The following is a 25,681-nucleotide window of genomic DNA, read 5'->3' on the forward strand; positions in this document are numbered from 1 at the left end:
AGGCTCTTCCCCTGGGTCCCGCCAAGCGGTATTGTTTAGTTGACGGGACCTGGAGGAGACCCACTCTGTGGGACGTAACTGGTCGCTGGGATTCGTGCAGCAGAAGGCGAATGCTGGCTGGGGAATTCTGGGAGTTGAAGTCCAGATATCTTCAAGTTGCCAAGGTTGGGAAACACTGGACTAGACAACATTAAATGGATGTACTGGAGACTTACCGTTAACGGCTTTTTCATAGTTTTTGCCCAGGTTTATTAAATTCCGCAGCCCTGGATTGAATTGTTCCATAACATTCTGAGGATCAAAAAGAAAACGAGTTAAAGTCTTTCCTGAAATTAAAAGAAAATTCTAGCTGTCTAGTTGTCTTGGTGTGCAGGGCTCTGTAGCGTCGTTTTGAGGGTAGGAGTTGAAACAGTTTATGTCCAGGATGCGAAGGGTCAGTAAATATATTCACAGCCCTCTTTTTGACTCGGGCACTATACAGGTCCTCAATGGAGGGAAGGTTGGTAGCAATTGTTTTATTCTCAGTTTAAATGCTTTCCACTAAATGATGCATTTGTGACAACATGACTACTAAACAAAAATTGAGCACATATAAATGAAAATAAACTCATTTTCAGGAATTAAGTCCATTGTTTTCCCATGACTTATTCCAAAAAAAGTTTGCCCCAAGTGTTTGGCTGTGGTTAAGACCTTCTGTGTTTCTCATAACCAATTAATCTTAAGCTTAAGGACAATAATAAACATAGTTAATGCTGATTTCGCAGAGAAAGGATATTTCCTGAATCTGGTGTGTCAACTTGCTCACATTCTTAGCAAGAAGCCAAGATGAACTTCAGTCCAAATGTGATTAAAATCTTTCAGTAGGAAGCTGCAAGAGACTTCAGATTAATTTTTTACCAGCCTATTTCAGAATACGTATTTTGTGATTGTTTTTCCCCCCAGTCAAAATAAAAACTTGCAAAGTATCATCTTGAAACCAAGAGCTACCCTGTTACCTAAAACATAATTCTTTCCACTGAGAAAAAAGACACATTTCCCCCCCCAATCAAAATAAAAACTTGCAAAGTATCCTCTTGAAACAAAGAACTATGTTACCTTAAACATAATTCTTTACACTGAGAAAAAAGACACATTGAAATAACAATACAGTTGCATCTGTGATCTGATGTGTTTTTAAAATAAAACTAAGAGCTTTAAAATGAAAACATAAATAAATAAAGGAAGAATACGAAGGTTGCAATAGTTATAAACATAAACAGAATTGGAAAAATGGTTGTAATGTTTCCATCCACCTTCAGATAGGATAGCACTGCAGATTCTATAATTTATTAGCATATAAAGAGATAATTAGCAAAGCCTTAGGAAATATAGTTTCAAATCTGGGGTGAGGAAAACATTTAATATTGCAATTTGTCTTAAAATACAGTGGTACCTCTACTTACAAACTTAATTCCTTTCCATGACCAGGTTCTTAAGTAGAAAAGTTTGTAAGAAGGAGCAATTTTCCCCATAGGAATCAATGTAAAAGCAAAGAATGCGTGCGATTGGGGAAACCACAGGGAGGGTGGAGGCCCTGTTTCCTCCCAGGAGATTCCTAGAGAGGCCCCACGGAGGCTTCTCCCCACCTTTTCTGTCCCTTTTTCCTTCCAGGAGATTCCTAGAGAGGCCCCACAGTGGCTTCTCCCTGCCTTTTCAGGCCCCTTTTCCTTCAAAGAGATTCCTAGAGAGGCCCCACGGAGGCTTCTCCCTGCCTTTTCCAGCCCTTTTTCCTTCCAGGAGATTCCTAGAGAGGCCCCACAGAGGCTTCTCCCTGCCTTTTCCAGCCATTTTTTCTTCCAGGAGATTCATAGAGAGGCCCCACGGAGGCTTCTCCCCACCTTTTCCCATTACAGGTTCAGTGGCTCAGGTTTGGGGATTTCCATCAACACTTCCTTATGTGGCCATAAAGTTGATCTTAAACCACTCACTCCTATACAGCGGGCATTAAAAGTGCAACAGGGTGAAAGTATTTTACGGAAGCCCTTCCTGGTTGAACTCAACTCTCACACACCTACTGGCATGAAACATCTAGACAAGTCAAATGTTTCATCAATCTTGTTCCTCAACCTTGGCAATGTGAACATGGATGGACTTCAACTCCTAGAATTCCCCAGCCAGCGATGAGGAATTCCGGGAGTTGAAGTCCAAACATCTTCACATGGTCAAAAGGTTGAGAAACATTAGAATATCAAATACTGTAATCCTTTTCTAATGTTATAAGTGTCCTCTCCTGTCCTGTCCTGCCAGTTCTATATTAGCAAAAACTTCAGAAGAGAAAGATTTAGGGGTCGTGATTTTTGACAGTCTCAAAATGGGTGAACAGTGCGGTCAAGCGGTAGGGAAAGCAAGTAGAATGCTTGGCTGCATAGCTAGAGATATAACAAGCAGAAAGATGGAGATTGTGATCCCGCTGTATAGAGCGCTAGTGATACCACATTTGGAATACTGTGTTCAGTTCTGGAGACCTCACCTACAAAAAGATATGGATCAAATTGAACGGGTCCAAAGACGGGCTACAAAAATGATGCAATGTCTTAAGCACAAAACTTATCAGGAAAGACTTCATGAACTCAATCTGTATAGTCTGGAGGAAAGAAATGTGTTAAAGGGTTAAATAAGGTTCAGGAGGGGTTTTTAATAGGAAAGTGAACCCAAGAACAAGGGGGCACAATTTGAGGTTAGTTGGGGGAAAGATCAGAAGCAACATGAGAAAATATTATTTGACTGAAAGAGTAGTAGATGCTTGGAACAAACTTCCAGCAGACATGGTTGGTAAATCCACGGTAACTGAATTTAAACATGACTGGGATAAACATATACAGTATATCCATCCTAAAATAAAATACAGGAAAGAGTATAAGGGCAGACTAGATGGACCATGAGGTCTTTTTCTGCCGTCAATTGTCTATGTTTCTATGTTTCTATGTTTTATCTGATTCTGTGAGTCGATTACCCAGTTCTTCCATCTTCAGTGGTTCTCAACCTGGGGGTCGGGACCCCTTTGGAGGGGTCAAACAACCGTTTTAATGCAGTTCCTCATGTTGTGGTGGCCCCCAACCATAAGTCTAGTGCCAATTCTCCCAACAGAGCTTTAAGCTGATTGGCAGGAAGGTTAGAAGGGCACACCCACTGTAAACGCCTGATTGGTCGGATTGTAAAAAATATATTGCAAGGCGCCAGAATAAAAGCTTTAGTTCCTAACACCAGGGGAAATGTGTGTGAGTGTATGGTGGTGGTGGGAGATAGGGAAGGACTGTGGGGACATGCACACATGCTAGCGCACCCATACACCCCTTTTGCCACACGAACCATCATGTTGCATCATGCACACCTGAACAGGATGTCTTATCTCGGCCAATCCTATTTCACAGTGACTGTTCTGAGCTTTGCTGGGTAAACACAGCTCTCTGCTGAGTCTTAAGCCCAGGGAAGGGAAAACTGGCATAAACTCTCTGGATAAACACCATAGAAGACGCGAAATAACCTTTTGAACGGTCTTGAGGACTTCGACCTCTCGTTCAAGAGGATCAATGCAAGAAGCCGCTATTGTGAAGAATTCAATTCAATTTATTAGATTTGTATGCCGCCCCTCTCCGAAGACTCGGGGCGGCTCACAACAGTAATAAAAAACAGTATAACAATGGAACAAATCTAATAATAAAATTGTGTAAAAAACCCCAACAATTTAAAAACCATACAACACATACATACCAAACATAAAATATAAGAAAGCCTGGGGGAGATGTCTTAATTCCCCCATACCTGGCGATATAGGTGGGTCTTGAGTAACTTGCGAAAGACAAGGAGGGTGGGGGCCGTTCTAATCTCTGGGGGGAGTTGATTCCAGAGGGCTGGGGCCACCACAGAGAAGGCTCTTTCCCTGGGGCCCGCCAAACGATATTGTCCGCACCTTCATTTTTGAAACCGTAAACAAATACTGTAGTAGAGATGGCAATTTTATTTTATTTTTTCCACAGGCACTCGCCTGTATGAAATAATAAAATCCGTGCCAGCTAAATAGCCGGCATGTCTTCTCCTTTTCTCACTTCTTCCTCAATCCCCCTTTTCTTCCCCCTCCCAACTTCCTCTTTCTATTATGTCTTTCCTATGTTGTCTCTTTCTTCCTTTTCTCTTTTCTTCTATTTCTGTCAAAATACAACATATATGATTGATATGTCATGTATTATACTTATATTTATCTCTGCTTCATTTTTAATGTATATACAGTGATACCTCGTCTTACAAACGCCTCGTCATACAAACTTTTCGAGATACAAACCCGGGGTTTAAGATTTTTTTGCCTCTTCTTACAAACTATTTTCACCTTACAAACCCACTGCCGCCGCTGGGATGCCCCACCTCCGGACTTCCGTTGCCAGCGAAGCACCTGTTTTTGCGCTGCTGGGATTTCCCTGAGGCTCCCCTCCATGGGAAACCCCACCTCCGGACGTCCGTGTTTTTCTGGTGCTGCAGGAGAATCCCAGCACTGCAAAAACGGGCGCTTCGCTGGCAACAGAAGTCCGGAGGTGAGGTTTCCCAGCGAAGGGAGCATCAGTGAAATTGCAGCATTGCAAACACAAATGGGATTTCGAGGACTTCGGTGTTTTTGTGATGCATCGCAAAAACACAGAAATATGGAGGTGGGGTTTCCCATGGAGGGGAGCCTCAGGGGAATCCCAGCAGCACAAAAATGGGCGCTTCAAGCGGCTGGCAAAAGGGGTGAATTTTGGGCTTGCACGCATTAATTTCTTTTCCATTGATTCCTATGGGAAACATTGTTTCGTCTTACAAACTTTTCACCTTAAGAACCTCGTCCCGGAACCAATTAAGTTTGTAAGACAAGGTATCACTGTATTTAATAATATATATATATTTTTTTAAAGAAATAATAATATACAAATAGTAAGTTTATGCATTATTTATTGAATACTTAATAGTTTTTTTATTGTCCTTCCTTCTCTAGTACCTTAGTATGATCCTTAATTACTTTGAAAATAGGAAATAATTAAATAGTATGTTTCTACCCATAAATGCTTTAATCATTTTAATCATTATCTAGAACTGAACTTTTATAGCAGTTCAAGAAAATTGAGCCACTTGCCTAATCTGTGGGTTCAGTACAAAATCTTTAAATGTTACTGTGCTCCTCAACAAATAATGCCGTCTATCATTTGTCCTTTTTGTGGCTATTCAAATAATGGGACTTTATCAACTGAAAAAGAGTCCAAACACCTATTTGAAAACTTATCTTGATCGGTCACATGACCTTTAAGCCACCCTCGGTCACATGATTGTCAAGCCACTCCCACCTGGTCACATGGCTGGCAAGCCACTCTCACCTGGTCACGTGACCTTTAAGCCACCCCGGTCACATGATTGTCAAGCCACTCCCACCTGGTCACATGGCCGGAAAGCCACACCTACAAAATAAACCACGCCCACTGTGGCAGCCAATCACTGCTTTCAGATCACAATTCAAATACGGAGCCTAGCCCATAAGATTTAAAAACAATAAATGGGATTTTACTTTACTTTACAGGTAGTCCTTGACTAATAACAGTTCGGTTAGTGACTGTTTGAAGTTACAGCGGCACTGGGGGAAAAAAATTTCACACTTATGATGGTTGCAGCATCCCACATGATCAAAATTCAGATGATTGACAACTTGCCTTTCATAAACTTCTTAAAACTCACCTCTGCCGTCAGGCATGGGGAAATTGAGACATCTTCCCCAGGCCTATATAATTTATGTATGGTATGTTTGTGTGTGTATGTTTCGTTTTTAAATAAGGGGTTTTAGATATTTTTTTATATATTAGATTTGTCATTGTATATTGTTTTTATTATTGCTGTGAGCCGCCCCGAGTCTGCGGAGAGGGGCGGCATACAAATGTAATAAATAATAATAATAATAATAATAATAATAATAATAATAATAATATTTATGACAGTTGTGGTGTTGCTAACTTAACTGCAGTGATTCACGTAACCAAGGGACGTTGTAAAATGGGGCAAAAATCACTTAACAACTCTCTCATTTAACAACATAAATTTTGGGCTAAATTGTAGTCTTACGTCAAAGAGTACCTTACTTCTAAACAAGAATAACAATAGGGACAACTGATTTGTTGCAAAGCATTAGCCTCAAATATTATATTTAGTCATGACACTTTATGTCTGGTCTTAAAGTAGCACCCCGGAGGCCTTTTTATAAAACTGAAAGGATCAAGGGGAAGCTTAGATTTCAGATGGCAAAGTAAATCTGAGATAATGAAAGTTCAGTTTATAGATTAAAGGGTTCTCCTGCTCGTATTAGAGAAGGTTTTGCTGCTCAAACAGAAATCCTTCTCTTTGTTCCTTAAGACATAGCACACACCCCTGAAATGACAGTTGCTAGCTCCCTTCTGACAACAATCCAGGAGGCCTGAGGTTGCTAGTTTTAAATTCCGTTTGGAATCCTTACAACAGCTTAACTAAATCAATTAATTTGTTTTCTATAGTTTTCTATAGTTTCTCTCCTTCCATTCTATATTGCGTCCGATTTTCGGACACTGCCTGGACTGGTCCCTGCAATTTTTTTGGCAAGGTTTTATTGGAAGAGGTTTGCCGTTGCCTCCTTCTTAGGGCTGAGAGAGAGTGGCTGGCCCGAGGTCACCTAGCTGGCTTTGTGCCCTAGGCAGAACTAGAACTCTAAAACTCTCCCAGTTTCCTGCCTGACGCCTTAACCCCTACACAAGGGGTCTCCAATCTTCGCAACTCTAAGATCAGTGGACTTCAACTCCCAGAATCCCCCAGCCCGCCCAAGACATGAATTTGTACTTCAACTCCCAGAATTCCACGGCCAGCCATTTGTACTTCAACTCCCAGAATTCCACAGTCAACCATTTGTACTTCAACTCCCAGAATTCCACGGCCAGGCATTTGTGCTTCCACTCCCAGAATTCCACAGCCAACCATTTGTACTTCAACTCCCAGAATTCCACAGTCAACCATTTGTACTTCAACTCCCAGAATTCCACAGTCAACCATTTGTACTTCAACTCCCAGAATTCCACAGTCAACCATTTGTACTTCAACTCCCAGAATTCCACAGTCAACCATTTGTACTTCAACTCCCAGAATTCCACAGTCAACCATTTGTACTTCAACTCCCAGAATTCCACGGCCAGCCATTTGTACTTCAACTCCCAGAATTCCACAGCCAGGCATTTGTACTTCAACTCCCAGAATTCCATAGCCAGGCATTTGTACTTCAACTCCCAGAATTCCACAGCCAGGAATTTGTGGACTTCAACTCCCAGAATTCCACGGCCGGCCATTTGTACTTCAACTCCCAGAATTCCACAGCCAGCCATTTGTACTTCAACTCCCAGAATTCCACAGCCAGCCATTTGTGGACTTCAACTCCCAGAATTCTCCAGCCAGCCATGCTGACTAGGGAATTCTGGGAGTTGAAGTCCACAAGTTGGCCTGGTTGAGAAACGCCGCATTGTGGCGAACTAGGGTAAGCAAAGCGTGACCCCAATGCAATAAGGTTCAAATTCCCCCTCTATATACATATTTTCATTCTTTTCAAAGTATGTGTGAGGAATGTTGTGCAACAGGAATAAATATCTTCTGATACGAAGCCAATAAAAGGGACCACGTGATAAAGTCAACTGGCGCTCGGCCCTGTGAAGAGAGAAGAGTCACCGAACGAAGCGCAAACAGAGTTTATTTCCTTTTAGAGCTCTCTGCATCGCTGGGACTTTGGGAACTTTTGTTATGACTACCAATCTCGGGATTTATATGGTTGATGGCGATCGGGGTTCTTCCTGGGCGGAGGGACCCATCCTTCTGTCCTTGCGGAGAATAAAGGGATACGAATAGCAGACTTAAGAGCTGGAAGGGAGCCTTGAAGGTCCTGTAGTCCAACACCCTGTTCTAGCAGGAATATGGAGATTTTATTTTATTTTTAATTTTATTATTAGAGTTGCCTCGAGAAGGGCGGCATAGAAATCTAATAAATAAATAAATAGATAGATAGATAGAAAGATAGATAGATAGATAGATAGATGAGATAGATGAGAGATAGATAGATAGATAGATAGATAGATAGATAGATAGTTAGTTAGATAGATAGATGAGATAGATGATAGATAGATGAGATAGATGATAGATAGATAGATAGATAGATAGATAGGTAGGTAGATAGATAGATAGATAGATATAGATAGATAGATAGATAGATAGATGATAGATAGATAGATAGATAGATAGATAGTTAGATAGATAGATGAGATAGATGATAGATAGATGAGATAGATGATAGATAGATAGATAGATAGATAGATAGATAGATAGATAGATAGATAAGCAAGCAAGCAAGCAAACAAACAAAGAAACAAACAAAAATTTTGGTCTCCATTGTTGGTGGTAAGTCAAGACTTACATTTATCAAGGATATATGTAAGGATATAATCATACGTATTAAAAAACATGAGTAAATGATTATAAAAACATTAGAAGTAATAGAGAAGAAATAATCATTGGAAATAATAGAGTTCATATTCATGATGTTGGTAAAACATAAGGAGGCTTTAGGACAGGGGACGGAAGGCACGCTGGTGCACTTATGCACGCCCCTTACTGACCTCTTAGGAATTTGGAGAGGTCAAGAGTGGACAGTCTAAGTGTAAAATTTTGGGGGTTAGGGGATGACACTTCATAGTCTGGCAGTGAGTTCCATGCTTCGACTACTCGATTACTAAAATCGTACTTTTTGCAGTCAAGTTTGGAGCGGTTTACACATGTTGTGTGCTCGTGTGTTGTTGCGGTTGAAGCTGAAGTGGTCATTGACAGGGAGGACGTTGTAGCAGATGATTTTGTGGGCAATGTTTAGATCATGTTTAAGGCGACGTAGTTCTAAGCTTTCTAGGCCCAGGATTGTAAATTTTGTTTTGTAGGTATTCTGTTTCGAGTAGAAGAGTGTTTTCTAGACTACAAATTCTCAACCTTGGCAACCTGAAGATTTGCGGACTTCAATTCCCAGAATTCCCCAGCTGGCCACACTGGCTGGGGAATTCTGGATGTTGAATCTGCTCATCAATCTGTTGCTGAGTGAAACATTTGTTAAATGAGTTTCTCCCTCCCGTTTTAGGACTTTTCTTGCTGCAGTCGTTAAGTGAAATACAGTGTTACCTTGATTTTCGCGGGTTCGAACTTCGCGAATCGTCTATACCACGGTTTTTCAAAAATATTAATTAAAAAATACGGGTTTTCCTGCCCGATGACATCATATGTCATTGCCAAACTTTCGTCTGCCTTTAAAAAACATTTTTTATAATAAAGTTTAATAAATAAACATGGTGAGTAATAATCTAAATGGTTGCTAAGGGAATGGGAAATGGTAATTTAGGGGTTTAAAGTGTTAAGGGAAGGCTTGGGATACTGTTCATAGCCAAAAATAGTGTATTTACTTCCGCATCTCTACTTCGCGGAAATTCGACTTTCGCGGGCGGTCTCGGAATGCATCCCCTGCGAAAATCGAGGGAACACTGTACAGCAATTGGTAAGCGAATCTGGCTTCCACGTGCCGTTAAGAAGGTTGAATCCGGGACACGCAACAACTGTCATAAACACAAAGCGTCTGCAATGGTCATAAGTGTGGAGAAAAGAGCCCCGAGTCGCTTTTTTTCCCCAGCGATGTTTTAACGATCAACTAAATGAACCATTGTTAAGTCTGAGGAGTATTTGTGCAAATAGGATGCTAAAATTTGGTTTTATTTTCAAGTTCTTCAGGTTTCAAGTTCTGAACCACCCGCAAATATCACGTGGGCCTTCTGGAGCAGTGTTTTTCAACCAGTGTGCCGTGGCACACTAGTGTGCCGTGAGACATGGTCAGGTGTGCCGCGAAGCTCAGAGAGAGAAAGAAAACAAGAGAAAGAAAGAGAAAGAAAGAGCAAGAGAGAGAGAAAGAAAACAAGAGAGAAAGAAAGCAAGAGAGAGAAAGAAAGAAAGCAGAGAGAGAAAGAGAACAAGAGAGAGAGAAAGCAAGAGAGAGAGAGAAAGACATAGAGGGAAGTAGGGAAGGAGAGAGAGCAGAAAAGAGGAAAGAAGGAAGTGAGAAAGAAAGAAAGGGATGGAGAGAGAGAAAAAAGAGGGAGAGAAAGAGGGAGAGAGAAATAGAGTGAAAGGGAGGAAGACAGAATTTTTTTGTCCAAACTTTTTTTGCCCCCCCCCCCCATGTGCCCCATGGTTTTGTAAATGTAAAAAATGTGCCGCTGCTCAAAAAAGGTTGAAAATCACTGTTCTGGAGATCCTGACATCTGACAGGTCTGCAAAGTAAATTTACTCTCCAGAATCCACAGAGCTCCTTTTGACTCCCCCCCACATCTTATCGTAGTTTGGCCTGCAGAATTAGCAGAGGTTGGCTGAATGTTGGCTTGTGTCAACAAGGCAATGTAGCGTAAATCCAGAAATAAACAAGGGCCTGATACCCCAAGAAGGTTTGCCTGAGCAAGTTGACATTAGCCGGAGAGGTTATTCAAAGGTGAAGAGGAAAAATACTTGGGATTCTTCTAGAGATGTCAATTCAATTCAATTCAATTTATTAGATTTGTATGCCGCCCCTCTATGAAGACTCGGGGCGGCTCACAACAATAATAAAAACAATATAACAATGGAACAAGTCTAATAATAAAATTATATAAAAACCCCCAACAATTTAAAAAACCATACAGTACATACATACCAAACATAAAATATAAGAAAGCCTGGGGGATGTGTCTCAGTTCCCCCATGCCTGGCGATATAGGTGGGTCTTGAGTAGTTTGCGAAAGACAAGGAGGGTGGGGGCCGTTCTAATCTCTGTGGGGGAGTTGATTCCAGAGGGCCAGGGCCGCCACAGAGAAGGCTCTTCCCCTGGGGCCTGCCAAACGACATTGTTTGGTCGATGGGACCCGGAGAAGGCCAACTCTGTGGGACCTTATCGGCCGCTGGGATTCGTGCGGTAGAAGGCAGTTCCGGATGTATTCTGGTCCAATGCCATGAAGGGCTTTAAAGGTCATTACCAACACTTTGAATTGTGACCGGAAACCGATCGGCAGCCAGTGCAGTCATCGGGTGAAAAAAGCTAGAACAGGGTTCCCCAACTGCAGGAATTTCCAGGAGTCTGGATTTTAATAATAATAATAATAATAATAATAATAATAATAATAATAATAATAATAATAATAGCGGACATTTGAAAACCATTGGAATTGACAAAATCTCCATCTGTCAATTGCAAAAGGCCGCTTTAATGGGATCGGCACACATAATAACAACAAGAACAATAACAACAACAATAATAAAGGTGGAATACAACTAAACACATTATTTTTATAAAATACAGGTTGTGCTTGAGTTATGACTATTCATTCTGCAATTGTTCCACCTTACGACGGTGCTGAAGGAACGGAGCTGCAACTGGCTCATTCAACAACCCGAGTTACTAATTTCACAAATGCGGTGATTCACTTAATGACTTAATGGCAAAAAAGTGTCGTAAAACGGGGCAAAACTCACTCAACAAAGGTCTCCCTTACGGGACTCCTTGTAAACATGCAACTGACGGGAAGGACGGAGCAGATTCCCAAATCCTGCAATGGCGTGTAGTTTCTGTCCTTTATCGCTTAGGAAAATGCGCCTCGTTATCTTGCTCTGGCCCAGAGCCAAAGCAAATGAACTTAATCCATTATCTTAAGGGCCCTGCCCAACAGCTTACTTTTTTCCTACACTCTTTGTTATGAGTAGCACTAGCGGATCAAATCTCACACGTCTCAAGGGTGATAGGGGAACCTGTTCCTTCAGTTGGCGCACTCAGAGATCGGTGGTCATCTCGCAGACCTTTCCTCACCCCACTTGGTAACATCATCAGTGTTGGGATGGTGTTTTGACAGTGATGGTGATCATTAGGTATAGATTCCCCTGGCGGGACCCAAGGAAAGAGCCTTCTCTGTGGCGGCCCCGGCCCTCTGGAACCAACTCCCCCCAGAGATTAGAATTGCCCCCACCCTCCTTGCCTTTCGTAAACAACTTAAAACCCACCTCTGCCATCAGGCATGGGGGAATTGAGATCCTCTTTCCCCCTAGGCCTTTACAATTCTATGCATGGTATGTCTGTATGTATGTTTGGTTTTTATATTAATGGATTTTTAATCATTTCTAATACCAAATTACTATTGTACACTGTGTTATTGTCACTGTTAGCCGCCCCGAGTCTCCGGAGAGGGGTGGCATACAAATCTAACAAACAAACAAACAAACAAACAAACAAACAAATTATGTTACCTAGTTGGGTAATCAAACATTTATCTATCTATCTATCTATCTATCTATCTATCTATCTATCTATCTATCTATCTATCTATCTATCTATCTATCTAACTATCTAACTATCTATCTATCTATTTAGATTTGTATGCCGCCCCTCTCCGTAGACTCGGGGCAGCTCACAGCAATAATAAACAATATGTAACAAATCTAATAATTTAAGAGAAACACTAAAAAACCCATTATTAAAAGCAAACATACACACACACAAACAAACATACCATACATAAACTGTATAGGCTCAGGGGAGATGTTTCAATTCCCCCATGCCTGACGGCAAACGTGGGTTTTAAGGAGTTTACGAAAGGCAAGGAGGGTGGGGGCAATTCTAATCTCTGGGGGGAGCTGGTTCCAGAGGGTCGGGGCCACCACAGAGAAGGCTCTTCCCCTGGGTCCCACCAAACGGCATTGTTTAGTTAACGGGACCCGGAGAAGGCCAACTCTGTGGGACCTAATCGGTCGCTGGAATTCGTGCAGCAGATAAAACAACATCCCAATAAAACAACAACAACCAAGCTCAGACAGCACCAATTCTCCTCTATTCTCTATTTTCTTTTATGTACACTGAGAGCATCTGTACCAAGACAAATTCCTTTTGTATCCAATCACACTTGGCCAATAAAGAATTCTAATTCTACTCCACAAACCGCACTTTCTTCCAGCATTGATGATGTTACCTAGTTGGGTAATGAAAGGTCTGCGAGAAAAAAAACTGAGCTCAGAGAGTTCATCCCTCTAGATCAGTGGTCCCCAACGTTTTTTCCAACAGGGACCAGTTTCAGCAAGACAATTTTTCTATGGCCCAGTGGGGGCGGAAAGGGGCGTGGTTGGGGGCGGGATTAAGCATGGGGGTGCTGGTCCTCCCCGCCCCTCTTTCCCGCCATCGTCCTGTGGCCGGCAGAACCTGCCTCCCAAGCCCTCTTGCCCAGCGGGAGCTAAACGCTGGAGAGAGGGGGTCAGGCTGGCCCTCCTGCCTCCCCCCAGCCAAAAACGCAAAAACGCCCCGCGGCAGCAGCCAAAAGAGGCTTGAGCCTCTCGGTTCTTCCCGCCCCTCTGTCCCATCCATCGTCCTGTGGCCGGCAGAACCTGCCTCCCGAGGCCTCTTGCCCGGCGGGAGGCGAAGCGCTGGAGGGAGGGGGTGGCGGCATGAGGGCCGGCAGCTGCTGACTCCACGGACCGGTGCAACATGCCCCGCGGCCCGGTACTGGTCCGCGGCCCGGTGGTTGGGGACCCCTGCTCTAGATACAGATTTCTTCAGCTGGACGGAAGGGCTACTAACAAGGATCTGAGTTGCCACTAGATGTCAGCAGAGTTTGATTTTTCCTGTAGCCCTCTTAGGCCACCTAGTGGCTCTCAACAGAAGAGCAGGCAGAGTGAAATGTGCCGTCTGCTTGAACTGCCTAGGGCTGGGCATGGGTAGGAAAAGTTGGCTCTTCTATGACATGTGGACTTCAACTCCCAGAATTCCTGAGCTACCATGATTGACTCAGGAATTCTGGGAGTTGAAGTCCACAAGTCATAGAAGAGCCAACTTTGCCTACCCCTGGGCTAGGGAATTCTGGGAGTTGAGGTCCACAAGTCATAGAAGAGCCAACTTTGCCTACCCCTGGGCTAGGGAATTCTGGGAGTTGAAGTCCACCCAGCTTAAGGAGTAGCCCAGCTTGAAGAACACAAAGCCTTTTGATGATGGTCGATTCTCCCAAACCTCCCTTATCTCAGTAGCACCCACTGGTTGGCTTAGGGAGGAGCTCAGTAACACCTGCCATTATAAGTATTCTTCCCACGCTATCAAAGTCCTTAATTCTGGCCTCGTGCCTAAGTGATACTTAGATAATGTGCCAATAACTGGAGATATGTATGTGCAGATATGGATCACAAGTGCTTACTCTCTTTATTTGCATTGAAAAGTTTGAGGATGCTTTCCTTCTTCCTTCAATCAAATCAAGCCCTACTTCTGGGTCCCGTTCAAGGAGTTTGTTATCACTGGTTAAAGCCATTTATTGGCATAGAAGCAGTCAAGGTACCCAAGAAGCTGCTTCGTCCCAAATACATTGACCTGGTTCTACCCAGTCAAGCTGAATACAGAATTGGAGAGTTGGAAGGGGCCCTCAGAGGCCTTCTAATCAAACCTCCCGCTCAAGCAGGATATCTTATATAGAGCCTCAGTGGTGCAGTGGTTAGAGTGCAGTACTGCCAGCTACTTCTGCTGATCACCATAGGCTCAAATCTTAGTAGGCTCAAGGTTGACTCAGCCTTCCAGCCTTCCAAGGTGGGTCAAATGAGGACCCAGGTTGTTGGGGGGCAATAAGCCTATTGCCTATTGCAGAGAGTAAACCACTTGTATTTTTTTGGTATTTATTAGATTTGTGTGCCGCCCCTCTCCGAAGACTCGGGGCGGCTAACAACAATAAAAAAGACAATGTAAACAAATCTAATGTTAAAAATAATCTAGAAAAAACCCCAATTTAAAGAACCAATCATAAATACAAGCATACCATGTATAAATTCTATAAGCCTAAGGGGAAGGGAGAAATTTTTTTCAATTCGCCCATGCCTGACAACAGAGGTGGGTTTTAAGGAGCTTGCGAAAGGCAAGGAGGGTGGGGGCAACTCTGATATCTGAGGGGAGCTGGTTCCAGAGGGTCGGGGCCGCCACAGAGAAGGCTCTTCTCCTGGGTCCCGCCAAATGACATTGTTTAGTCGACGGGACCCGGAGAAGGCCAACTATGTGGGACCTAATCGGTCGCTGGGATTCGTGCGGCAGAAGGCGGTCCAGGAGATATTTTGGTCCGATGCAGTGTTTCCCAAACTTGACAACTGGGAGTTGAAGTCCAGATCTCTTCAAGTTGCCAAGGTTGGGAAACACTGACTTAGAGAAAGCTGTAAAGCACTGTGAAGTGGTATATAAGTCTAAATGCTATTGCATTTACTGGGTGGCGCAGTGGTTAGAGTGCAGCACTGCAGGCTCCTTCAGCTAACTGCTAGCTGTAGTTCAGCAGTTCGAATCTCACCACCGTCTCAAGGCGGACTCAGCCTTCCATCCTTCTGAGGTGGGTCAAATGAGGACCCAGATTGTTGGGGGCAAGAGGCTGATTCTGCAAGCCGCTTAGAGAGGGCTGTAAAAGCTCTACGAAGCGGTATCTAAGTCTAAATGCCAATGCTAAATGCTATTAATAAATAAATAAAATATTCCAGAAGACTTTCCAAACCAACATTCCGTTAATGCGACATAAATGCTGGGCCCTTTGTTTTTTGTTTTTTACTTTTCATACAATGAAAGACTTTCAAGGTCTTTCATTCATTATCCTAGAGAGAACGTACCAGCTCTTATAGAAAGTGGAGACTTGTAACTCACCAGGCTATTTGTTAAGGAGGACTTACAGTGGCCCCACCTCATTTGATAGGCTATAAAAGCAGACTAAAAACCACTTCCCTTTCTGAATAAACACACAGTCTCCATTGAGTCATGAAGACTGTAAAGAAATATCCATATTGTTTTATTATGCTCATACCTCCTCCAGCTATCTATCTATCTATCTATCTATCTATCTGTCTATCTGTCTATCTGTCTATCTATCTATCTATCTATCTATCTATCTATCTATCTATCTATCTATCTATCTATCTACCTACCTACCTACCTACCTACCTACCTACTTACTTATTTATTTATTAGATTTGTATGCCGCCCCTCTCCGTAGACTAAAAAAACAGCATATGACAAATCTAATATTTAAAATAACTAAGAAACCCTTATTAAAAACCAAACATACACACAAATATACTATGCATAACTTGTATAGGCCTGGGGGGAAAGGAATATCTCAATTCCCCCGTGCCTGACGACAGAGGTGGGTTTTAAGGGGCTTACGAAAGGCAAGGAGGATGGAGGCAATTCTGATCTCTGGGGGGAGCTGGGTCCAGAGGGTCCGGGCCGCCACAGAGAAGGCTCTTCCCCTGGGTCCCGCCAAACGACATTGTTTAGTCGATGGGACCCGGAGAAGGCCAACTCTGTGGGATCTAACTGGTCGCTGGGATTCGTGCGGCAGAAGGTGGTCCCGGAGATATTCTGGTCCGATGCCATGAAGGGCTTTATGGGTCATAACCAACACTTTGAATTGTGACCGGAAACTGATTGGCAACCAATGCAGACTGCGGAGTGTTGGTGTGACATGGGCATATTTGGGAAAGCCCATGATTGCTCTCGCAGCTGCATTCTGAACGATCTGGAGTTTCCGAACACTTTCAAAGGTAGTCCCATGTAGAGAGCGTTACAGTAGTCGAGCCTCGAGGTGATGAGGGCATGAGTGACTGTGAGCAGTGACTCCCGGTCTAAATAGGGCCGCAACTGGTGCACCAGGCGAACCTGGGCAAACGCCCCCCTCGCCACAGCTGAAAGATGTTTCTCTAATGTGAGCTGTGGATCGAGGAGGACGCCCATGTTGCGGACCCTCTCTGAGGGGGTCAGTGATTCCCCCCCCCCCCAGGGTAATGGACGGACAGATGGAATTATCCTTGGGAGGCCACTCCGTCTTATAAGGGTTGAGCTTGAGTCTGTTGACACCCATCCAGACCCTAACAGCCTCCAGGCACTGACACATCACATCCACTGGGTTTGTTGAACCACCAGCGGTACACCCGAACTGGTAGCATTTCACCCTTGTATCCCACCAAGGTTAGGTCGAAGCTGTCTTCTCCCCACCCCCAGCTCGATTCAGGGGGGAGGGGTGTCATTGTGATTGGAATACGCAGGTGATTTTCCCTAACCCCACCCAAAGTGAAAAACCTCATGCCTCTCTCCTGCCAAACAAACACACCCAGCGGTGTGTGATTCAGATGGTATTTTGGGGCCAAGGAAGCCAACAAGGCATGGAAAATGGGGCTGACTCACAACTCAACAGGACGGGCCCAGATCCCGTTGCCGGTTTTTCAGGCAGAAAAAGCTTAAGTTTTTTAAAAAAAAAAAATCTGCAAGAAAAGAGACAGACCCCAGAGGTGGAAGAGACTTTGAAACTAAAGTTTAAAGCAGAGGTGAAGTTTGTTTGTTTGTTTATTTATTATTTATTTGATTTATATGCCACCCTCCTCCAAGGACTAAAGCAGAGATGAAATTTATTTATTTATTTATTTATTTGTCTGTCTGTCTGTCTGTCTGTCTGTCTGTCTGTCTGTCTGTCTATCTATCTATCTATCTATTTTGTCCAATACACAATGAGGGTTTTAGTGGGCATCTATCTATCTATCTATCTATCTATCTATCTATCTATCTATCTATCTATCTATCTATCTAATCTATCTATCTATCTATCTATCTATCTATCTAATCTATCTATCTATCTATCTATCTATCTATCTATCTATCTATCTATCTATCTATTTTGTCCAATACACAATGAGAGTTTTAGTGGGCATCTATCTATCTATCTATCTATCTATCTATCTATCTATCTATCTATCTATCTATCTATCTATCTAATCTATCTATCTATCTATCTATCTATCTAATCTATCTATCTATCTATCTATCTATCTATCTATCTATCTATCTATCTATCTATTTTGTCCAATACACAATGATGGTTTTAGTGGGCATCTATCTATGTATCTATCTATCTATCTATCTATCTATCTATCTATCTATCTATCTATCTATCTATCTTGTCCAATACACAATGAGGGTTTTAGTGGGCATCTATCTATCTATCTATCTATCCATCCATCCATCCATCCATCCATCCATCCATCCATCCATCCATCCATCCATCTATCTATCTATCTATCTATCTATTTTGTCCAATACACAATGAGGGTTTTAGTGGGCATATATATCTATATACACATAGTGAAATACATGATGAAGGTTATAGAGGAGATACTCATAGTAAAATATATCTAAGAAAGAATAGAAAAGAAGATCTAGGAATAGAACATATCAATGAAAGAATAGAAGAAGAGATATAGGAATAGAAGAAAGGCATAGGAGATATAGGAGAGCAATAGGACAGGGGACGGAAGGCACTCTAGTGCACTTGTACTCGCCCCTTACTGACCTCTTAGGAATCTAGATAGGTCAAGCGGACCTGGGGAACTTGAAAGAGAGATGCTTTTGCTGTCTTTGCAGATTCCGGGTGGAAAGGGGTTGGCCTACATGACCTTGGAGGTCTTTTCCATTACTGGGTGCAAGAGTGTTCTCTTTATGTCCCATTAGGCCCAAAGGCACAGGTGAACATAAACAGACCCTGGGTCTAAGTTTAAAGCCCTGTCAACTTGGCTGGCAGTGGTTCTCCAGGCTGAAGAGCCATTTTTCAAGTACCGTATACGTTCTTTCTTGTACGGCAGCCGTCCAGTAATTAGCCCCAAATTAAAACTCAAACACAAAGGTTTTGAAATGAACAAGAGTCTATTTACAAGGACCTTTGTTGAACTGCACAAACGCGAACCAAACAATGTCTTTCAAGTGCCAAAATCCAGGTGTGAGGCCAAGTTGATAAATTCCCAAACAGTTGCTTCTCTAGCCAACATCTACTTACTTATTGGAACTCTATAAATATATTAACTCTATAAATGTCCAATACTGTATCAAGGTTTATCAGGCAAAAATACTCTTCACATGCTCTTCTCCTCTGGAGGCACTAACGTCGGCTTTTTGCAAAGAGCACCTTATTTATTTATTTTATTTATTCAATTTTTATGCCGCCCTTCTCCTTAGACTCAGGGCGGCTTACAACATGTTAGCAATAGCTCTTTTTTAACAGAGCAAGGCTATTGCTCCCACAATCCGGGTCCTCATTTTACCCACCTCGGAAGGATGGAAGGCTGAGTCAACCTTGAGCCAGTGATGAGATTTGAACCACTGACCTACAGATCTGCAGTCAGCTTCAGTGGCTGCAGTACAGCACTCTACCTGCTGCGCCACCTTCCAACTCCTCCCCCTTATATACTCTCTGGGAGTGCAGATTATGCACAGCTGTGCCCACTTCCTCTTTCTGAGCCTCCGTAGCTGCTCCTGCCTCCCCTGCATCCTTCTTACCCGTACATCCAGGATTGGGTCCCTTATCTCATCTTCCTCCTCCTCAGACCCTGACAAAGCTGGAGTTGGGGGCTGCAAATCCCCAGTTGGGGGTTCTATAGCCTCTTTAGGCTCCTCACACCCAGACTCCTCTGACAGCCACACAGGCCGACCATGCCCAGATGGCCCCAGTTCATCAGGCTCAAAGTCCGTTGCCAGAGGGCCTGGCTTTGAGCCAACCACAACTGTATATAGGTAGTTCTCAACTTGCAACCATTTCAAAGTGTTGGTCATGACCTTTAAAGCCCTACATGGCAATGGACCAGATTACCTCTGGAACCGCCTGCTACCGCACGAATCCCAGCGTCCGATAAGGTCCCACAGAGTTGGCCTTCTCCGGGTCCCATCGACTAAACAATGTCGTTTGGCGGGCCCCAGGGGAAGAGCCTTCTCTGTGGCGGCCCCGGCCCTCTGGAACCAACTCTCCCCGGAGATTAGAACTGCGCCCACCCTCCCTGTCTTTCGTAAACTACTCAAGACTCATTTATACCGCCAGGCATGGGGGAGTTGAGATAGCTCTTCCCCCTAGGCCATTACAAGTTATGCATGGTATGTTTGTGTGTATGTTTGGTTTTATAATAGGGGTTTTTAGTTGTTTTTATTATTGGATTGCACAGGTTGTGTTTATTATTGTTGTTAGCCGCCCTGACTCTGTGGAGAGGGGCGGCATACAAATCCAATAAATAATAATAATAATAATAATAATAATTATTATTATTATTATTATTATTATTATTATTATGAAAACTGTTCAAAGTTACGGCAGCCCAGAGAAAAATGACTGATGTACTTTTGTCCGCTGCAACATCTCCCATGGTCACAAGATTAAAATTCAGGAGCTTGGCAATAGCAATAGCATTTAGACTTACATACCGCTTCATAGTGCTTTTATAGCCCTCTCTAAGCGGGTTTGCAGAATCAGCCTCTTGCCCCCAACAATCCGGGTCCTCATTTGACCCACCTCGGAAGGATGGAAGGCTGAGTCCACCTTGAGCCGGTGGTGAGATTTGAACTGCTACATACATACATAAATTCCATCTCTGCTTTAGTCCTTGGAGAGGGTCGGCATATCAATCAATCAATCAATCAATCAATCAATCAATCAATCAATCAAAGAAACAAAGAAACAAACAAGTAAATAAATAAGTAAATAAGTAAGTAAGTAAGTAAATAAATAAATAAATACATAAATAAATAAATACATAAATACATACATAAATACATAAATAAATAAATGAATGAATGAATAAATAAATAAGTAAACAAGTAAATAAGTAAGTAAGTAAGTAAGTAAGTAAATACATAAATAAATAAATAAATAAATAAGCAAGCAAGCAAGCAAGCAAGCAAGCAAGCAAGCAAGCAAGCAAGCAAGCAAGCAAGCAAGCAAGCAAGCAAGCAAGCAAGCAAGCAAGCAAGCAAGCAAGCAAGCAAGCAAGCAAGCAAGCAAGCAAGCAAGCAAGCCATCCCTGATAAGTATTGTGTACAGTTCTGGTCACCGCACCTCAAGGAGGATATAATGGAACTGGAAAAGGTGCAGAAAAGGGCAACAGGAATGTTCAAGGAAACGGAGCACCTCCCTTACGAAACCAAGCTGCAATGCCTTGGTCTCTTCAGCCTCCAAAGAGGCGACTTGACCGAAGTGTATAAAATCATGCGTGGGATAGAAAAGGTGGAGAGAGAGAAATCCTTTTCTCTATCACACAATCCTAGGACGAGGGGCCCCTCCCTGAAGCTCATAGGTAAGAAAGTGAGGACAAATAAAGGGAAATATTTCTTCACCCAGAGGGTCCTTGGTTGATGGAATTCCCTTTCAGAAGAGGTCGTGACAGCTGTCAGCCTGGAGAGCTTCAAGGCAGGATTAGACAGATTCATGGATGCCAAGTGTATTGATGGTTATGGAAACAGATGTCCAAATGCCACTTCTATGTTGGTTGAGGCAGGCAGGGTTCCCTTGAGTACCATTTGTTGGGGGTCAAGGGAAAGGGAGGGTCTTGCCTTCTCTTTCCACTCAAGATCCCCATGGACAATTGGTGGGCCACTGTGTGACACAGAATGCTGGACTCAATGGACTTTGGCCTGATTCAGCAGAGCTCTTCTTATGTTCTTATAAGTATCCTTGGCAGCTACCAAGAACGGAGAGCGAAGCAGCAGGATTTTTGCCAGTGCAAAAATGGTGGTAACATTTCTGTGGTCGCTCTGTTCATAAATAATAAGGCAGTCCTGGAAGACAATACGGTGTATTCAAGTTTGCTTGGTGTTATCCAAGTTCCTTCACCTGACCTTGGGACCTATCAGGATAAAATTGTCCTCTCGTTTCCCAGATTTTAACCTTTGTAGTGTCACCGAGGGCTTACGTCTCGGTTTGGCGAAAAGAACTCAAAGCACATGCTGATAAAAACAAAGGTACAATAGCTTGGTTTAAACTACACAAGGCTAAGACCGTGTTTTTCAACCTTGCCAACTTTAAAGACGTGAGGACTTCAACTCCCAGAATTCCCCAGCCAACCCTGAATCTGGGTAAACTTATTGATTTATTTGATTGGACTTATACACTGCCCCTCTGTGAGGACTCGGGACGGCTTAAAACATATAAAAACTACAAAATATAAAACAATTCAAATTCCAATGTTAATAATTTAAAACCCAATTAATAATCTAAGACCCAGTTAAAAGCATACACTCACACTCATCCTCATTCATACCCCAGTCAACCTCAATTCAATTCAATCTGAAGTTAGTTGGGGGAAAGATCAAAAGCAACATGAGAAAATATTATTTCACTGAAAGAGTAGTAGATCCTTGGAATAAACTTCCAGCAGACGTGGTTGGTAAATCCACAGTAACCGAATTTGAACATGCCTGGGATAAACATATATCCATTGTAAGATAAAATACAGGAAATAGTATAAGGGCAGACTAGATGGACTATGAGGTCTTTTTCTGCCGTCAGACTTCTATGTTTCTACGTTTCTAATTCAATTTATTAGATTTTTATGCCGCCCGTCTCCGTAGACTCGGGGCGGGTCACAACAATAATAACACAATATAAAACAAATCTAATAATTAAAAGTCATTTAAAAAAACCCTTATTAAAAATAAAACATACACACAAGCATACCATGCATAAACTGTATAGGCCCGGGGGAGATGTCTCAGTTCCCCCATGCCTGGCGGCAGAGGTGGGTTTTAAGAAGTTTACGAAAGGCAAGGAGGAAAAACATATTGACAAAATTGAACGGGTCCAAAGACGGGCTACAAGAATGGTGGAAGGTCTTACACAAAATGTATCAGGAAAGACTTAATGAACTCAATCTGTAGAGTCTGGAGGACAGAAGGAAAAGGGGGGACATGATCGAAACATTTAAATATGTTAAAGGGTTATATAAGGTCCAGGAGGGAAGTGTTTTTAAAGTGAACACAAGAACAAGGGGACACAATCTGAAGTTAGTTGGGGGAAAGATCAAAAGCAACGTGAGAAAATATTATTTCACTGAAATAGTAGATCCTTGGAACAAACTTCCAGCAGATGTGGTTGGTAAATCCACAGTAACTGAATTTAAACATGCCTGGGATAAACATAGATCCATCCTAAGATAAAATACAGAAAATAATATAAGGTCAGACTAGATGGACCATGAGGTCTTTTTCTTTTTCAGTCTTCTATGTTTCTATGAAAAGAACTGGCAGTATATGCTGATAAGAAGAAAAAAATATATGAAAAGGTCAGAACTTAAGGTCGGAAGGGACCTTAGAGGTCTTCTAGTCGAACCCTCTTCTTGAGTAGGAGATCTTATATCATCCCAGACAAGAGATGGATAAATAATTTCAACTGTAATGAGCACAGTTCAGGCATGCCAGACTACAACTCCCAAAATTCCCATCATCCTCAGTCAACGGTGTGCCCTTCTAGCTAACTACAACTCCCATCTTCTCCAGCTGAAAGCCAATGGGACCCGTAGTCCGATCTACATCTAATTGGGGAAGTTGTCTAGCTTTCGACTCACTTTCTAAATATTGTGAAAAGGGGGGGGAGAAAAGGACTCACAAATGAAACACACACAAACACACCCTAAAGGGCATCGATTTTTACCGGCACAATCTTGAACCAGCGACAAAAGCAAATAGCCATCCTTACAAAAACCAATCAGCAATCCATAAGAAACAAGACCAGCCGATCCAAAAAACAAGAGCAGGAAATGAAAATATATCATTGCATAACCCCCAACATTGAACAATAAAAATTATATCCCCACCCCGCACCAAGTAAAGAGCAATAAAGCAGTAACAGTAAACAAATAGCTACTGGCTTTAAAAAGAAAAAGACATTAAAATATGACTTTTCTCTCTATGTCAAATCATTTTTGTGACTTTTCTCTCCATTTCAAATAATTTCTGTGACTTTATTTCAAATAATTTCTGTGACTTTCCTCTCTATTTCAAATCATTTCTGTGACTTTTCTCTCTATTTCAAATCATTTCTGTGACTTTTCTCTCTATTTCAAATCGTTTCTGTGACTTTTTACTCTATTTCAAATCATTTCTGTGACTTTATTTCAAATCATTTCTGTGACTTTTCTCTCTATTTCAAATCATTTCTGTGACTTTTTGCTCTATTTCAAATCATTTCTGTGACTTTATTTCAAATCATTTATGTGACTTTTCTATTTCAAATAATTTCTGTGACTTTATTTCAAATAATTTCTGTGACTTTCCTCTCTATTTCAAATAATTTCTGTGACTTTTCTCTCTATTTCAAATCATTTCTGTGACTTTTCTCTCTATTTCAAACCATTTCTGTGATTTTTCTCTCATTTCAAATCATTTCTGTGACTTTTTGCTCTATTTCAAATAATTTCTGTGATTTTTCTCTCATTTCAAATCATTTCTGGAACTGCTCCCCCCCTTTTAAAAAAATATATATAAAAACAAGAAAGGATTTTGGGGGTGAAAACGACACAAAAGGGGACAAAAATCACAAGCCTGGGGAAAAGGTTTATTTTAAAGTAGCAACTCAACAACACATGGCCTTGTTTCTTTTTTTTTATAAAGGAAAAAAACCCACCCACATGAAAGCAGTTACAGATAGAACTTTTAAAAAAAACAAACAAACAAACCCAGCACTGCAAGAAAAGACTTCTTTTAAAACGACAGTAGGAACAATCCCGGATTTTTAATCCTTTTTTTTTTAAAGGAGCAATCCAAGGAATGATCTGGGTTAAAAATAAAAATCCTACGAAAGCAGCTGCGGACATATATTTTTTTTTCTTTTAAAGGAGCAATAATGCAAGGAATGACTTTAAAAAAAAAAGTCGAAACTCCCACGAAAGCAGCCAAAACAGAAGTTTGGCTTTGCACCCTTCCCAGCCCATAAAAGAGCATTAAAAAAATTGAAGTTTGCATTGAGTCAGCCAGGCTGGGTGTGGAGGGAGGGAGAGAAAAGCCCTCGCCTGGTTGCAATTCGGGGGTCCTTTTTCCTCTTGGGGGGGGGGAGATGGAGCCCCCCCTCTCTCGCCCTCCCCTCCCTTGCCTCTCGCCCCCCCCCCCTCACCTTATAGGTGCTCTCGGTCAGTTTCTTGACCTCTTCGGGAGCCCGAGACATGACGGCGGCGGCCAAAAGGGGAGCGAAACCGGCGGCTGGGATACCCTCGGGAGGTGTGAGGCGGCTTTTTTTGAGGGGGGGGTCGCAAACGGCGTAGCGGCGCGAAAACCCCTCCTTCCTCGGCGGCGCCCTCCGCGCCAACTGTCAAACTTGCGGAACCGGCCACCTCAGCGGAGGGAGGAGAGGGCGGGCGGTTCCCTCGGCGCGCGCGGCCCCGCCCACCCTGCCCTACCCTGAGGTGAGGCGAGGCGGGGGGGGGGGGGCCGAGCCGGGCGAGGCCGCTCTGGCGGAGGGAGGGGCGCTCCCCTAGTTGCAGGGGTAGGCTAAGTTGGGTCTTCTAGGACTTGTGGACTTCAACTCCCAGAATTCCTGAGCCAATCATGCTAGCGCAGGGATTCTGGGAGTTGAAGTCCACATGTCCTAGAAGAACCAACTTTGCCTACCCCTGCCCTAAAGGGAAGAGCCTGGGCGCCGGGCCTCCCTGAGGAGAAATTTATTTTATTTATTTATTTATTTTATTTTATTTTTATGCCGCCCTTCTCCTTAGACTCAGGGCGTTAGCAATAGCACTTTTTAACAGAGCCAGCCTATTGCCCCCACAATCCGAGTCCTCAATG

The 25,681-nt window shown here is 42.7% G+C and overlaps 1 protein-coding gene across 1 annotated transcript in view; it reads right to left on the minus strand.

The window, feature by feature from the left end:
* BAIAP2L1 (BAR/IMD domain containing adaptor protein 2 like 1) overlaps positions 1-25,349 on the minus strand; it is a 76,922-nt gene extending 51,573 nt beyond the window's left edge. Inside the window, exons 1-2 of the mRNA XM_070761256.1 lie at positions 25,014-25,349; positions 216-291 (exon numbers count right to left, since the gene is read on the minus strand). Coding sequence (XP_070617357.1) covers positions 216-291; positions 25,014-25,064 — 127 coding nt within the window. The 5' untranslated portion in view covers positions 25,065-25,349. The remainder of the gene's footprint in view (positions 1-215; positions 292-25,013) is intronic.
* Positions 25,350-25,681: the final 332 nt, after the last annotated feature.

This window comes from Erythrolamprus reginae, chromosome 9, assembly GCF_031021105.1.
Source record: "Erythrolamprus reginae isolate rEryReg1 chromosome 9, rEryReg1.hap1, whole genome shotgun sequence".
Lineage (NCBI taxonomy): Eukaryota > Metazoa > Chordata > Lepidosauria > Squamata > Dipsadidae > Erythrolamprus > Erythrolamprus reginae.